Here is a 16,845-nt window from a genome sequence, read left to right as displayed (position 1 = left end):
TTACTTTCAAACTAACTTATGTAGGCATTTTGCATCATGGTATTCATATTCATTTGTTGTATTTCAGGGTCAAATTGGTGTTGATGGAGAACGAGGCAGACCTGGAGCTCCCGGGTTACCAGTTAGTATTAAAACATGCTTTTTTTTTTGTTTTTTACACACAACTCTGTCATCAAAGTACACACACACAATATATGTTTACACAGGTTGCCTTTTAAATGATTTAATTTGCATAACTCTCCATTTCAGGGGCAGCCTGGACCTCGAGGGCAACAAGGACCCAAAGGTTCCAAAGGAGATCAAGTAAGGATGTGAAAATAAAATTATTTTGTGAGCTCTCTGAGGTAGAAGAAGGCTCTTCGTGTGTGTGTGTGTGTGTGTGTGTGTGTGTGTGTGTGTGTGTGAATGGTTATAGTTCGCTAGATCCTTTCAGGTCTGTATTGGACTTAAAATATAATAAGTTCAAGCTCTCCCTTGTAGAATATAACTTACTTTATTTATAAATTATTACATGCATATTTGTAGGAGTATGTTTTTACTCCTACTATGTTCTCCTGTTATTATTGGCTAAAGGGTTTGTATTAGAGTGTTTGTGTGTCTATATGCATGTATGAATTTGTTATATTAAAGGAATGTCTAAAGGAATACATTTGTTATATATCCAATAATATGAAATTAATATCACTAACTTAAGGAATCTCTGTATGTATTTGTCTGTCTTACTCATTATGTAAATCATTCAACCAGTTTACTTCAAATTTAGTAAACTGGATTAGCAGGTGGATTACTGGTGACACCAGAAAGTGCAGTGCAGACTATGAGGTTGCACTTACTGAGGGATCAGTGTATTTTTTTGGCCTGTGTCCTCAAAGAAAAGTATTATATACCAAACTAAACAGTGTCACCAGTTCAGATGGCACACTTTACAACCTCAGTCTCTGGGTATTAATAAAACATTTCTGGATTCAGTTTTGGATCTGGATTGGCACAACATTTAATTGGTTTTAATTTGTACTTTTTAAAAATGTTAATGGAAATCTGGAAATCTATAACTTTTGGAGAAATAATGCTCACAAATCTACTAACCACATAATCTCCCTGATGGAGGTAAATATGTGAACTTAAAGGCAAATTTCCAACAGTGCAATTCTGTGCTGTAGTGTAGATGTCTTATTTAGGATTATAAAAGCTGAGAGCTTCCTCTTTCACCGCTACAAACTTTCACAGGATGTTTCCTGAATTTCTTTTGAGAGGTGAACTCCTGCAAAGCAACATTACTGGTTTTAATTACAGTTGCCTTGCCCTAACATCAGCAGGTTTCTCTCATGGTTATGAAAAGCTTTTAGTATTGTACATAACCACCTGCATCATGTGCAGTGGTCTTCACTAAACCTTTAAATACTGTAAAAATACAGCACTGTTGTCCTGTCAGTTTTCATTTTGGTCTCAGAGCAAAATACCATGTTGCTTTGAGTAATGTAAGTGCAGGAAAGATTGAAGACCTATTGCAAATCTGCAATCATGAAATGTCTTTGCTTTCTCTCTTCAGGGTCAGAAAGGCAAAAAGGGTCAGTCAGGACAAAAAGGAGCCAGAGGACCAGAGGTATGGAACGGAGTGCATCTGAGCTGCATCACTGGGATGTAACATGTTCTAAACGTCTCAGAAGCTATCAAAATGTTGCTGTCATGATGCATTTTTTAAGCAAAGTGTAAACTACGTTAAAATGGAAAAATATAAATAAGGGAAAATTACCTTTTTATGTAAAAGCAACTGAAAATGACATTAAAGAGGTGCATGGCACATACTAGACTATACTTAGTCTAGTTATCTGATAAGTCCTCTGTTTTCTCAGGGAGGGGGTGGTCCTCCTGGTCCCCGTGGTGTGGTTGGCCCTGAGGGGCGGGAGGGTGTCCCCGGGATGGATGGAGTCCCAGGAAAAGATGGCAGTAAAGGCATGCCGGTGAGACTTTTTCTAAAACCTAATTTATATATCTGCTACCACACATTACCTTTAAATGATAGACAAGCAAGGTAACAAGGTAACCTTTAGGATTTTTCTGCCCATTTGTGCTGGTTCATTAAATTAAAAATAAATTCCCCCATTTGAACCAATGAAGAAAACAGAATTATATTGTTGTTTAATAGTTGTATGTTTTTCAATTAAAACTAACAATCTGACTTCACAATATGTGACCAAAACAAAGCTAATTTTCAGCTAAGAGTGCCTAAATTTGAAAGAGAAAGGCCTATTGCCTAAGAGAACATAAATTTACTCTATGAATTTATTTCCTGTCCTGCTCCAAAGCAAAGAACTGACCTTGGTACGCTCACAATCTATCTAGGGAGAACATGGTAATGATGGAGAGATAGGTCTTTCTGGTAAAGTTGGCTCTCGTGGTAAAACTGGTGTTCCAGGACTTCCTGGTGATCAAGGATCCATTGGAGCAAAGGTATGAAAGAAATGTTTACCTGTTAACCTCATTGATGCTAAAGATGGAATATCTGTTTTTGTGAGTGAGTGATGGCTACATTGTTTAATTTAAGTAAATAAATTAGTAGTTATTTGTTTGTGTAATGGAATTAGCTATCATTACACTTGTTTTCATTTCTTCAGGGTGAGCAGGGTCTTCGAGGCCAGAGTGGACCTCCAGGGAAAAGAGGCTTCAGGGGTGCAATGGGACTACCAGGGCAACAGGGAGACCAGGGACCTAAAGGACAGCCTGTGTGTATTTGCTAAACATACAGTATATGCATGAAAAAAAACAAATAGATAATGGCATCTGGAGCTTTGTCATTTTTTTAAAAAAAATAAATGAGTTTGTTTAGTTTTTAAGATGCTGTTTCTTATTCTGTACTGAATTCTTCTTTAGGGTGATACAGGGGAATCAGGCTTTCCAGGAATTCTGGGAGTTTTTGGGCCAAGGGTATGTTCAACACAAATCAGTAACATTATCTTCATACAAATACATACAAAGCTCAAAATAAGTGCCTACTGTTCACCTTCAAGAAAGCTGCAATCAAGCAGTTAAAATTGTAATTGAGATGTTATCATTTTACACACATGCGCATCAGAATAAAATGTCAAACCAATACTTTAAACTCTAAAAAGTCACAATTACACTCTAAAATCTTGGAAAAACTTGTGAGATTAAGCGTTTTTGGAGTTGTTTCAGCTGTAAATGGTTTGCTTTACCACTACTCCCTCTGCAGAACTAATTAAAGCTGGTGTAACCTTTCAAGAACACAAATAGCCCATGAGCTTTGACAAAGAGGGCTTGTTGCAGGTCTTTTCAAGCCTTGATGTTACAACATCTGGCCCTGACTAAGTTAAGATTGTAATGTTAAAAATAGTTGCCAGGAAATAATCCTCTATGCTGACAATAATTTGCTTGCACAAGTGAGTGTGTTATGAGTTCATAACTAAATATCAAATTTTATCATACACTTCAAATGCCCTAGTTTATGCAAAACCAGGTTTAGAAGATATTTGTGAGGTCCTTCTATGACATTATAAATCCTTGCAGTTTACACTCTCACTTTCCTGCCACCAGACCCCATTATTCAGTTTTTTTTTCTTATTTTAAAGAAAATAAATTATTTATTTCCTGCTCATGATATAGTTCTTAAAATCCCTCCTGGAAGTCAGCACACATATTAGTTTGAGACCAATTTGATGATTTTAGAGACCAGTGCTGCATGTATCTTGTATGTAAATATGAGGCAAATCTTCTCTTACATCCAACAAACATATCCCTTCTTTTTGTGTGTGTTGTGACAATGGAAATGTGTTGTATTAAAACCACAACACAAGTCGCAAGGCTATAATCTAATAGTATGACTTGAACTTCTGTGTTCAATATGCAAACACATAGTTAAATATTTCATGGTGTACAAACAGATGTACATGTGTGTGACTAAATATTATTGTTGATCTATTCAGGGGCCTCCAGGGGACTTTGGGCCAAAAGGCATACGGGGACCAAAGGGGCCACAAGGAGCAATGGCAAGGGGAATTATTTATATATAGAGAATTTTGGTGAAATGCTTTACAAACCTTGTTTCATTCTAACATGTTTTGGTTCTCTTCTACAGGGTAGGGGAGGAGTCGTTGGCCCAGTGGGAATTATAGGTCCAAGTGGAAGTGCTGTATGTATTTTATAGTAAAGCTTTGTGAAATATTGCCTTCATTCTTGTTCCTCAGTACGCTGACTGTACATTTCCTTCCAGGGTCCTCGGGGAGAGAAGGGCAATCGTGGGGAGACTGTGAGTCTTGTTAATCTTTTAGCACTGTTACATTTGTGTTTACATGATAAACTTTGTTAGGAATAAAACTGAGGAAAATATCTAGACTAAAACTGTCTCTTTTGTCTCTTCCAACAGGGATTCCAAGGTCCAAGGGTATGTTTATATGACATCGTCTTATGTTTTTTGTTTCGATTGGTACTGGTGTACTAAATGTTAATGTGGCACTTAGACCATGAACAATCTTGAAGCTTATGTGTTTCATCTCTTTATTAGGGATCTCCTGGACCTCGTGGACCCCCTGGACCACCTGTAAGATTTCTGCTTTTAAAAGTTTAACCAACTGTTATATTTGCGGTGCAAGAGTCATTGTGTAAATAATTTTTTTCTCTCTCTTTAGGGTCCACCAGGTGTCCCATTGTCATTTGTAAGTCACATAGTTTTTTATGATTTCATTACATCCACTGAGTTTCATAATATGATGTCTTGTCCAGAAAGTTATAGTGGCACTGATCACATAAGATTTTGTTATTTTGCTGCAGAAAGAAGATGGTCTTTTGTTTCTTGATTCACCCACCCCCCTCATGACTGAGGTTAGAGGAGTACAGTGTTTCTTCATGATATATTGTTTGTTATTGTGTTAAAAACCTTTTCTCCGTTGTATAGAATAAACCAGTGATGGACCTGCCGATGCTGGACCAGGGTGCAGAGATCTTTAAGACCCTCCACTACCTCAGTAACCTGATCCAGAGCCTGAAGAACCCACTGGGAACTCGGGACAACCCTGCCCGCATCTGCAGGGACCTACACAGCTGTGAACCTAAGTTAAATGATGGTGAGGTTGAATGATAGTTGTGATTGATGCAGAAATAGTCAGCAAATATATTTACATTATATCAAATGATCCCAAATGTCTTTCCATTTTCAGGCACTTACTGGATTGATCCCAACCTGGGTTGTTCATCAGACACTATTGAAGTTTCTTGCAACTTTACTGGAGGTGGACAGACTTGCCTTAAACCAATAACCATATCCAAGGTGAACAAGATACTAAAGCAGTCCTGTTGATATTGCACAAAAAACGTGAAACAACCTTATTGTAATCACGTTTTTTTTTTTTTTTTTAATCTCTCCAGCCAACTGTCAGTGTTGGTCGTGTCCAGATGAACTTCCTGCACCTGCTGAGTTCAGAGGCTGTTCAGCACATCATCATCCACTGCCTGAATGTCTCTGTTTGGAGGTCAGCTGAGGATCAGACAGTTGCAGAGTTGTCTGTGAGATTTAAGGCCTGGACAGGGGAAGTATTTGAGCTGGGAGGAGAGCTCGAGCCAGAGGTTTTGGAGGACTCCTGCTGGGTAGGAATGAGATACTTTTAAATTATATCACTGAGAAGTCCAATATGGCAACATATAAAGTAAGATTTCCTGATTTGTTGTATTTGCTTTGGACCTTTTTCAGATAAAAGATGGTCGCTGGCATCATACTCATTTTGTGTTCCATTCCCTGGACCCCACTTTACTCCCTGTGGTTGACGTCCACAACCTCCCGAAAACCAGTTTGGGCTCACATTACCACCTGGAAGTAGGTCCTGTTTGCTTCCTGTGAGGGTCAAAGTGTACTTCTTCTAAATGTGGAAGGATGGACAGCTACCCCTGCAAGACCCATTAATGCAGGCAATCAGAGCAGTCTTCGAGTCATGGCCAAAAGCTTCCCGAGAGTAAAATGCACCAACCCCCCAAAACAAATCCTGCTTCAGTGCAAAACTCCTGTTGGACTGCAGACAAAGAGGGAGGAAGCACAGGCAGTGAAGGGGGACAAGCTGGAGCTAAAAAGCACAGAGGAGTTCTCGCACTATTGGCCACTCGGAACGGCAAAAGCTTCTTTGGGCTCTTCAAGAAGGATCTCCATGTGGACACCTGCTTAGAGAAAGAAGGCCACACAATGTCTCCAGAACACTGATAACTGAAGGGAGACCTAGGCCAAGCTCAGCAGCAGACATTTATAACTTATTGTTTTTTTTAACTGTATACAGTATGTATACTGTGTGTACTTTTTTTTTTTTTAATACCAGAAATACAATTATGTCAGAGGAGAAGAATTAAAGTAATTGAGATAATGTAAATGTACATATATATATGTATATCTATATATGTGCTTTATTATTAACTTTTATACATGTATATCTTATGTAAAGAAATAATCTTTAAGTGCAATAGAAAATGAGAAGATAATTTGATATTTGGAACTTATATGAAATGATTTTTCAGGGGCGCCAGTTTCTTTGCCTTTTGTCCTCGTCTCCTCATGATCTTGCAAAGGTAAATTAATCCAGAGGTAGACTTGTTTGCTTTTTGAGCAGAAGTCACTTTTTGTTTTGTTTACTAGTGCTCCAAATGAGAGATTTCAGTTTCCTCCTTGCTGTGGGGGAAACCAGGGGCACCCAGTCAGCTCTCAGTAAAAAGCCACAAACCAAAGCACACAAGCCGTCCAAACGGAGAAGGTAAATGTTTTTAATGCCAATTGTAAAGTTACTCATGTCACTGAACCAGATGCCACTCATGATAAGAAGAATGAAACTGAATTAAATATTAGATTGCAGAATCAAACTAGTGTGGAGCTCTAGTTCTCAGTAGTGTTTTACTAAATTCGCTGTAACTGTGGAGTTTGGCATTAATTTCTTGCTTTTTCATTTATGATTAAAATAGAAGTATTTTTGTTTAACCAGCATCACCTACACTATTCACAGCAGACAGATTACAGGTACAAGCATTCCTTAGAGGAGAACTGAGCCATGGGAGAGAGCAGAGTGGGTACAAGAATCATATTGAAACCTCTGCCTTATATCCCGTCCTCCCCCAATGTATGGTGCTAAGTGAATTACCTAAGGTGCTAACCATAGTGCTGTTATTACACCACTTTGCGAAAATATTCTAATGCTTATAGTGCATGCTTACTTAGACTATAAAAATGTCCACATGAAATATTACTATTGCTTCCTAATGCACTATAATGGTGATATTACATTAAACAGCATATAGTTTCCAAATCATTGCCCATCTGTTGTTTTATGCAAAACTTCCTCCCTACTTTAATGCTGCAATTTAAAAAGGTGCTTATTCTGAGGGACAGTTTTTAAGAGAATATTATAGAGATGTAAAACAGATTCTTGCTTTTGTATTCAGTATAAATCACAGGGTTATAAGTATTTCGAAGAATAAAGGGTTTTTTTTTCTGCACAAAGACCCCTCCCCCAGTTGTATGTAATATTTTTCTAGAAACTAGGTGAGATAGTTTTAATTAAATAAAACATTTTTATGCTGTAGCTGGAGACAAGTGTGTATAATTGTTTAAACCTTGCTGTATACAGTGGATCCCCTCTTGCTAATTTAATGTTATTTAATGTTGTTAATGTGGTTGCTGACTGAGCAAATTTCTGTTGGTTGAAGTTAAACTACTCTTTCTGACAACTTTATATATCAGTTATCCCAACTGGTCTTGGAGTTTATTGATTTTTATGTGTAAATTTGGGGTTCCAGAGAACAAATTTATTTCATTGTTAATTCTTTTATTTTTTTATCTTCATTATGTTGCTTTTTTTTTCCTCTATGATAATCAAACATGTACTGTACCAGGACTGTGCTATACTATAACTTGTGTTTTGAGGAATTATTCCAATATGTGAAAAATGTTTCTGCTTTTGTAAATCTGTTTTAACAGGAACACAAGCTAAGAATACCTCACAATTATAAGCAAGACTTGGATCAAATATTTTCTATTGTCTTTATAATTAAAACCTGTTTGGACATATCAACAAAATGCAGCCAGTCAAACTGAATAAGACCATTTCTGGAGGGTTCATCTTTTATCTGTCTTCTCTTTAGTCATTGTTCAGTGTATATTTGCTCAATAAATACTTTCAAATTGTGACTGGGGTTTTATGTGTTACTTAGAAACTACCAAAAATAAATTCCACACAAAATACTCAATGCTACTTAGATGGTTGATCTCTATAGAATCACAGAAAATTTTCTCTATATGATGCATGTTTAAACAAATTTATAAACAGTCAGAAACCTCAACTAAGTTTTTAAGACAGACAACAAAATATCACGGCCAGTCATATCAAATGCAGCTCTGACTGTAAGTCCACCGAGCAAATATATAATTATTTTGATAAAAGTTTATTCTGAAGTCACTGGTGAGTTTAGTAAAAATCCTTGTAGCTATAAAGCCTTGCTGATTAATATTTGTCTAGAATATCATTTTAGGAATACTCTTTTTTTTAACACTGAAAATATCTTTTCAAGTGTTCCACTGATAAATTGAAGGCTGCGTGATGTCCATAGTTAACATGACACATTGGAGAGTTGTTTTTAAAGGGCTTGTTTTTAATAACAGTGTGTAACCTACCTGCAGTAGATGCCTTCATAATACTCTCAATTTAGAGAGACAAGGAAGATTCATAAGTCAAGTTAACAGGAGATAATTTGTCACATGTTGTTTCTAAACTATGAAGTGCTCTTAAATCATACTGGAATCTGGTTTGTTATGGTCTGATTATTAGATTGAGAGCCACACAAGTTAGTTAGTTATTTAGTTTATTTATTCATTTATTTGTTTATCTATCTATCTATCTATCTATCTATCTATCTATCTATCTATCTATCTATCTATCTATCTATCTATCTATCTATCTATCTATACATTTATTTATTTATTTGTTTGTTTGTTTTGCTATTACTTTTATTTATTTGTTTATTTATTTTAAGTCAAAAATACTTCTGTTTAAAAATGGGTGGTTTTAGCTCAGGAGGAAGAGCAGTCATCTTTCACCTGGAAAGTCGGGAGGTCCTTGGGCAAGACACTGATTCCCAAGTTGGCCCTGATAGACACATTGGGGTATGTAGAATAGAACAACATAGGGGAAAACATTTGTTCAGTGCTTGATAATAAATGAATGAATAAAAAAATAAATGCTGGTTAAAAATGTAAGAGGAAGAAGAGTGAAAGCTCAAGTAAATGGACAAGAGAAAAAAAAATTGTACTTTGCTTTGTGCGTCTGTCACGTAAAGCAGTTGACGCTTGTGCCGTGTTGATGGTGCGATTGCGCCACACGATGTCGCTGTTGTCACGCCGATCGCCTCATTCCAGCCGAGTCATTTTCTTACACCAGGATGTTTTAGAGCTCATTCCTTTGCAGTACAAAAACTAGGATAAAACGTCCGGCATACACAGTCATTAATGTAAGCTCCTGTTTACTAAACGTTATAATTAACCCACTCCCTGGAGCCATCCTTAATTATGTGGTAACACGCAATTTGGTAAAGAATATTCTTAACTTTATGATGAATAGCTACATGTAGCACATATTTTATGTGATCCTATTTTGTATTTTTCTCTCTGAAATTAAAAGGCTACATTTTATTTATTCATTTGGGTGTTTCTTAAGATTCAGGCGAGATTTGTGGCCATTTTGATAGAAGTAAATGCTTCCTAAATGCCACCCTTTTTGTTAGTCCATTTCTAGTTTTACATTTACATTTGTCTGACTAGGATGATGCCAAGATAGTGGGATTTCTGTAAGCACCATCAAGAATGAATTAGACATTTGTATAGCCTTAATAAGAGAGAAAAAGGAAATAAGACAGTCACTTAAGAGTTGAAGTCTGACTAAATACTTCATAAATGACAGCTTAGGTATTTTCAAGTCTATGACCCTCCCAAGGCCTTCCTTGAATGTTTGCTTCGCCCAATCGGTTTGTGTCAGCATACACCCAGTTAAGTGCTGCCTTTTTTTTGTCGAAAATTCCTCATTTTCAGTTTGTAATGAATAATACGGCATCTTGGCACTTTAATGAACATATATATTTAGACGGAACCAAATAATCATAGCTGTTTTCTATGTTGTTTTAAATTTGCATAGCCGTTGTCGTTATCTGTAGGCGTCTATGTTAGATGTATTTCATGTGTTTGCAATATCTCCTACAGCACTCAAAGGCAGCACTAGATTTCAACGTGCACAATGGTGACGTTTACCATATCATTATGGCGGTAGCCTGGACTATTTTGAAATCTGTCCCGCTTTTCGGAGTTTACATCGTGTGTAGTTTCTAAAACTATGCGTTATTAGGGTAAGAACACGCAATAAGTGGACAGCTATGATGGATTCCGTCGTGGGGGACGATATGACGCTCCCTGTTGATATCAACGGAAGGTAAAACTAACAACGATAGCTAGCATGCTAACGCTAACTAGCGTTGTTGTGTTTAAGCTAACTCAAATTTGAAAGTATTTTACAGTGTTAACCCTCGATGTGCCTTGGCTATAACACCATAATACTTAAGTTGTATTCGAAATGTTACATAACTTGCCGTATAATTTCCCATATTTGTACCACTTAAGATGTCTTGAATAGCTTTTGTAACATAATATTTAATGAGACATGGCTCATTTTGTTTGGAGGCTAGAGTTGCCCCACTTGGCACTTTCGGTATCGGATGGAAATCTAAAATAAAACAAATTGATAAGCACTATTAGTTTCTAACTTTATCCCTTAGGGTGCTTTCGCTTGTTCAGGAGCCATATTGAAATGTTCCTTAAAGAGATGCATATCATCATGATCACAATACTAATGTTATTGTTTTATTATTTTGATTGAATTGCATTGAATTATTGTTTAAGGATAGCAATATTGGACATTGATGTAATTGTGCAAACAGTCTTAAGTTGAACTGGTATGAGATTAGTACCGTTATAAATCATAAACAGGGAGTTGATGTTTCTGTGGCATCACTGCGATTGGTGGGTCGGCTTTTTGACCTGTCATTCAGTGTATTGAAGCGGAAATTATATAAGCCAATGGGTTCCCAGTGTAGCAGCGACGTCTCTTTGCTCTCTTTTTACAAGCCGACTAGTTAAGTAGCTATGTCTTTTCCCTCTTTTGCTTTCTTTGACATGAGAGAAGAATGTGATTGTGGTAGGTGAACAGTGCATCATTATTAGCTTTGATCGGTAGTGTTGCTGCTCAATAGTACTTGCTGGTGATTGTTTATAGCTCTTCCTGCTCCACAGAAAATATGTTAAAGCGTCTCTGCTTTTAGTTGTGTAGTGTGCAGTGGTTTTTGTACCTTTAGATGACCTAGCCCAGCTGTGTTGTGTGGAAAAGCGATCATCCAGGTGGTAAGCGTGCCTTAGTAATTCAAGACGTTAGCTGATATGTTTGGTGTGCATTACTTATTTGGTAATTCTGAAACTTGATTCACGTTAATCTGTCATTTAAAAAAAAACAAACAACAACCTTTCTTTGTGTTACTTCATGAAGATGTTATTTTTTGTCTAAATGTTGATGTTTGTGCTGCTGCTTTCATGTTTTGACAGTAGCAGCAGAACAAAGTGAGAAAAGAGGAAGTCACTGTTTATGGGCTGTTGCATTGTTTCCATGGTGTGTTGTAGGGGTTACTACATCTGCATTACTGTCAAAACTATCAATGATATGACAATAACCTGTTGTAATGATCTTCTCTTTGAAGTTTGTTTAAAAGATTTTTGTGCTGAAGTTGTTTCATGTGCTTACTTTTGGTGTTTTTACTGCTATCACAGCTCACGTTGTAGAGTGCTTCTTCTGCATTTACACAGGAAGAGTTAGCTTGGCATGTGAAACCTCAGTGATGCAACGATTATTAGCACACACAGTCTTATTGACCTTGGTGTTTTATGGAAGAATATTTTGTACCTGTGTCATATGTCTCACTGTATAAACAATAACAGAACTGAAGAGTATTTTGATCAGTTTCTGGGTATTTTCAGTCAGCGCTATATGTTCTTATCACCACTGCACTGTGTAATGGTTGTTAAAATTTTAGTGTTGCTGGTGTGAAAGCAAAACAAAAGATAGGGAAGAGATCTGTTGCAGTTTAAAGCACATGATGTTTATGTTGCAGTGTATTAATTTCTGATCCGGAATATTCAGATTACTTAATGTTGAAGTAGCAGAAAGAGCTATTACTTAATGTTGCAGAAAGCTTGGAAAATAATTGGAACTTGATAAAGAGATTGTTGTTAAAAGACCACTTATGGTTAAACAATTCTCAAATGATACTTTAAGTTATGCAAAACCAAGACTTGATTTTCCACAATTTAATTTACAAAAGGCTTCCTTCAGGTGTATTTGTCATGACTTAGAAGTAACGTATGTATTTATTTATTTTTTGCCAGTTCCTTCAAATGATATCAATATGTGTATATGATAAATGTCTTGTATAAGTTTTGCTTAAGAATTAACCATTAAGAAATACTGTTTGTTTTTGAATGGCTCTGGATCCATAACAGGAAGTTATTCTGCGCTTCATATTATTAGACATGGAGGTCAGGGTCATGAAACATGTGCTTGAGCGCACATAATTCTGTTTTTTATTTATACAGCTTATTTCCCTCACAGGGGAAATTATGCTACTATAGTAGATAGGTAACACTACTAGTAATTTTTGCCAGTGAAAGATATGTGCTTGCCTATTTATGTTGTGGTTGTCTATTCTGATTGTTCAAATGACATTTTGATTTGAATGTGTTCCTGTTTTGTGCATTGTACTGTGTATTGCCACTGTCCCATCTCTGTGTGATGCTTAGCCGATGTTAGTCACAGTACTTCACTTGTCTGCCAACGAAAACCCTCTCCATCCATTGGTTTGTTTATCTCTCTCTCCCCCTCTCTCTGTCTGTCTTAACAAGAGAGCTACACTGCAACTGGCACATGGTCTCACACATGCATCCCTGTTTTTCTGTCTGCATAGGGTCTGGCCATTATAACAGTTAATTTCTTAGCCTCTAATTCTAACCTTACCGAAGATTATGCAAATATTGTCATTAATCTTCAGTGACAGTATTTCTACTTTAAATGTGACAGGCCTATGACTTCCAACTACATAAACTACAAAACTAAGTATTGATGCTCAAAAAATAACATGTAAATATTTTGGGTCCAGCTATTTTGGTTCCCAGCAAATAAATTGGGGGTCCAAGTTGATTTCAATGGATTTGTTGACCCTGCAAGAATGAAAGGGGGGAAAAAACATGACAGTGTACACAAAGGTTATGTCAGAGTCAATGTAAATGAAGCAGAGAGTCATTCTTAAGCTATTTATGGAGCGTCCTTAGGGCTCAGTGGAACTGGCCAGCGTGAGTAATACATGAACACCATGCATTTGTGTTTTTCAGAATCGTAGTATTCAGTATAATCAGAGTGAAGCTGGACTTTTTTTGTTTCTTTCTCAATTATTTATGCTTTTTATTTGATTTTATGGGATGTAAGAAGGATACATTTGCAAAATATATGTAGCAACCCAGAGGTCTGCATCATTAACAAACGAATCCGTCTCCAGCTGCAGATTACCAGACTCCATAGATGCTGGAGAATATTCCACAGACAGCATGACGGGTACAGTAATTTTTCAGCTTTCTATTGTTCTCTTTTTTTTTTGTTTTTGTTTTTTTTCTTCCCCTTAGTCAGCTGTGTACCCCCCATATGTATTGAATAATTCTTTGACTACATTTTTTCCCCCACCTTTTGTCACCAAAGTTTTGAAGATCTTACTTAGTTTTTATAATCAGCTAAACCCATTTCTAATTAATTGTAATACTCTTCTTGTACCATATATACACATACTGTTATATGAAGCAGGTAAATGACCAATGGGTAGATAAAGGTGAGCATCTGTGCGTTTTATTCAAGTCAATGTTTAATGCTTGAAGTAGACATTCACTCAGACACTAAAAATAAAAAAAATATATATAACATTTTTCTTTTCCAATTCTTTTCCAAGACTGGTCTATTCTAGTATCAGGATATACTTAGGTTGACTTTCCATTCGACTGATTTTTGTAAAAAAAAAATTCAGTCAATACTGCAAATGGACACCAAGAGGTGACTATTCCTCAAATATTAAAGCACAGATACTTGCTTTAATCTTAAGTAATCTTAAGTAAGCAGCATAGTGGGATCAATAGGAATCAAGTTCTTTGGAATCATATGAGCAATCAGCGAAGTACATAGCCGGCTTGAAAGCCAAATGGAAAACTGCATCTGTGTTTACATCTTGACTTTAGATATAGATACCCAGTAGACTGCATTAGGCAGTGCGACAAACTCTGCAGTAACATCAACTAAAGTCAACCGCTGCATGAAATTTGCCTCTATCCCAACCCTAATAGCTGAAGGCTCGTAGGCAGTAAACACCGTTGCCAAACCTTTTCTTTTTACATTTTTCATTCATTCATTCATTCATTCAGTATCTTAACTGCTTAGTCCGACGAAGGGTCGCGGGGAAGCTGAAGCTTATCCCAACATTCTTCGGGCGAAAGGCAGGGTACACCCTGGACAGCTCGCCAGTCCATTGCAGGGCCTTTTTACATTATCTAAGGGGGATATGTGTTTTTGTGATCAAGCAGTTTAAGTGAAACAAACCCTTACACTTTACATATAAACCTGGGTCAGTGTAACAGACAGTCACTGCTTTTGTAAATACATATATTTTGTTAAATTCAAGAAGTCATTCCTTTTGTCAGTGTAGCAATGAAGCAATATTAAATTATGCTCTAAATAGATCTTAAAAAGGTCTTAAGAAGTCTTAAATTTAACTTGTAAAACTTCATAGGAACCCCGAATCATTTACAACAAAAATAGGATTTTGTATAGAAATGAATTTGACTCATTGAACTAGTCTGATGCAACAAATACTTTTAAAAGCTAAGTAGGATTGCACAATCACAGAAAATAGAGCCAACATAGCCATATTTTAATTGTGGAATCCAGATTGTATCTATCTAAAAACACTGAACACATTGGCATAGGCAGAAGGTAAGACAAAAAAAATCTTAACATCTATGCAGTTGAACACATGCATAAACAAGCAACTGAAAGTGTAAGAAACATCTGTGAAGGAGTGTCTCCCATCCCGAGGAGCAGCAAACCATGAGTCAAGAGTTTGTGTTGTGAAATGCGTTGTTGACTGGTGTTACATGATCAGCTGTGGGCTGCTTTGGTCAGTCTAAACAGAGCAGCTTTGCAGAAACTTTTACTGCTTACACCTCTACAGTGAGAAACATGACTCTTTTCTCTTTTATATTTTCTCTAATATAAAAAAACAGGGTCTAGTTACATGTGAAAGCAAAAAGTATAAGTTCACCTTGGTAGCAGGATGGACTCACTGTGCTACAGATTGTATTCTTGTGTTGTGACTTAGAGGTAAAGGTCTACTGTCTTTTTATCCTTTTACAGCTCCATCTTTTCCTGACAAGATGTCCCCCATTAAAGCTCTCACCATGAAGGACTATGAAAATGTGAGTGTTTTGTATGAACAAGTCACTGGCGGCATATAGGTTTACTTATGATTATAACGTCCTATTGTATTTTGATTATTAGTATCATGTAATATCTTGCATTGCTGAGCTTGTAACTTCTCACCTTGTAAGTATAAAGTATCCAGTTGACACTTTATGGGCTTGATTCTGTGTTAAAAGCTAAAACACACCATTTATGGACATTTAGTGATGAAGTTTCTGTGTAGGAGGAAGAGGAGGAGGATTGAGGTGGGCTGAAGTCTACATTTCAGTATTTGATTGGAATGCTTGCTCAGATTTTGGGCTTGTGCTGTGCTGCTGGCTGCATGATTAGAGGTTTAAAGAGGGGTCCAGACTTCTGCCTCCTCCCTTTGACAGTATGCCCAACCCCCATTACCAGATGTATGCTGCTCTGAGCCTGGAGCACAATGATGCACAGTCTACTTCACACATAAACATACAAGTCTCCCTTCAATTTGAAAATAGCCGTATGCGTGGCCTCTTTCTGCCATGTTAAGGCAACAACTGACTTTTTTCTTCAAAATAATGTGCTTAATCAATCTTTGAACTTGATTATTTGTTTTAAGTTTTTTTTATACAAGTAAACCAAAGGCATATAGTAGATTTAGGACCACACAAAGCCTGAAGTATTTAATAATAACTTCAAATACACCCCCTTTTTTTTCCCTTGAATATTAAAATGTTGTGTTATATTTATCTCCAGCAAATCACAGCCCTGAAGAAGGAAAACTTTAACCTGAAGCTGCGTATTTACTTCATGGAGGAGCGCATGCAGCAGAAATGCGAGGACTCCACTGAGGACATTTTTAAAACGGTGTTGTATTTATTTCAGTATTTATAATGTGTCTTAGTCTTAACACTTGAGTGGCCTGCCTCAGGTCATGCTTCATGTTGTTCTTTTTTGTTTTAGTTATAAATTACTCAATACAGCTCATGCAAACAATGTTTATACTCATTTATGACATTAGAACTTGTCAATGTTAATTTCTAATTTTCAAGTGATATTTTGCCAGACTTTTACATGCTTCAGGGTTTAAACTGATCCATTTTCTTACTATTTAGAATAAACTTATAAATCTTTTTGAGTCAGTCGTCATAGTATTATATCTTTAAGGTCAAACATTTTTCTAAGACAGGTTTAATTAACGTAAACTAGGTTAGTGACTAGTCCCATTTCACTTCTTGCCCCCTACCACCTAGCCCTGTTTTTGTTATTTGCACATTTAGGCCAGTTTGTCTTGATTTGT

General features: G+C 36.6%; 2 protein-coding genes across 6 annotated transcripts in view; both read left to right on the top strand.

Annotated features, from left to right (window-relative positions):
- Window positions 1-8,079, top strand: part of col27a1a (collagen, type XXVII, alpha 1a) — a 68,110-nt gene extending 60,031 nt beyond the window's left edge. Inside the window, exons 44-61 of the mRNA XM_079256553.1 lie at window positions 68-121; window positions 250-303; window positions 1,550-1,603; window positions 1,854-1,961; window positions 2,344-2,451; window positions 2,616-2,723; window positions 2,872-2,925; window positions 3,942-4,004; window positions 4,094-4,147; window positions 4,229-4,264; window positions 4,382-4,399; window positions 4,520-4,555; window positions 4,644-4,670; window positions 4,786-4,836; window positions 4,910-5,078; window positions 5,172-5,281; window positions 5,380-5,598; window positions 5,702-8,079. Coding sequence (XP_079112679.1) covers window positions 68-121; window positions 250-303; window positions 1,550-1,603; window positions 1,854-1,961; window positions 2,344-2,451; window positions 2,616-2,723; window positions 2,872-2,925; window positions 3,942-4,004; window positions 4,094-4,147; window positions 4,229-4,264; window positions 4,382-4,399; window positions 4,520-4,555; window positions 4,644-4,670; window positions 4,786-4,836; window positions 4,910-5,078; window positions 5,172-5,281; window positions 5,380-5,598; window positions 5,702-5,848 — 1,470 coding nt within the window. The 3' untranslated portion in view covers window positions 5,849-8,079. The remainder of the gene's footprint in view (window positions 1-67; window positions 122-249; window positions 304-1,549; window positions 1,604-1,853; window positions 1,962-2,343; window positions 2,452-2,615; window positions 2,724-2,871; window positions 2,926-3,941; window positions 4,005-4,093; window positions 4,148-4,228; window positions 4,265-4,381; window positions 4,400-4,519; window positions 4,556-4,643; window positions 4,671-4,785; window positions 4,837-4,909; window positions 5,079-5,171; window positions 5,282-5,379; window positions 5,599-5,701) is intronic.
- A 2,231-nt stretch (window positions 8,080-10,310) lies between these two features.
- The window catches only part of cdk5rap2 (CDK5 regulatory subunit associated protein 2), a 34,021-nt gene continuing 27,486 nt past the window's right edge, over window positions 10,311-16,845 (top strand). For 4 of the 5 annotated variants that reach the window (XM_079256323.1, XM_079256324.1, XM_079256321.1 and 1 more), the window contains exons 1-4: window positions 10,311-10,457; window positions 13,621-13,676; window positions 15,516-15,577; window positions 16,302-16,412. In XM_079256323.1, the coding sequence (XP_079112449.1) occupies window positions 10,402-10,457; window positions 13,621-13,676; window positions 15,516-15,577; window positions 16,302-16,412 (285 nt within the window). In that variant the 5' untranslated portion in view covers window positions 10,311-10,401. The remainder of the gene's footprint in view (window positions 10,458-13,620; window positions 13,677-15,515; window positions 15,578-16,301; window positions 16,413-16,845) is intronic. The other variant, XM_079256325.1, reaches the window with a different exon arrangement.

This window comes from Telmatherina bonti (genome assembly GCF_933228915.1).
Source record: "Telmatherina bonti genome assembly, chromosome: 17".
Lineage (NCBI taxonomy): Eukaryota > Metazoa > Chordata > Actinopteri > Atheriniformes > Telmatherinidae > Telmatherina > Telmatherina bonti.
The sequence above is the reverse complement of the archived record's forward strand: the minus strand, read 5'-3'. Positions and strand labels throughout refer to the sequence as shown.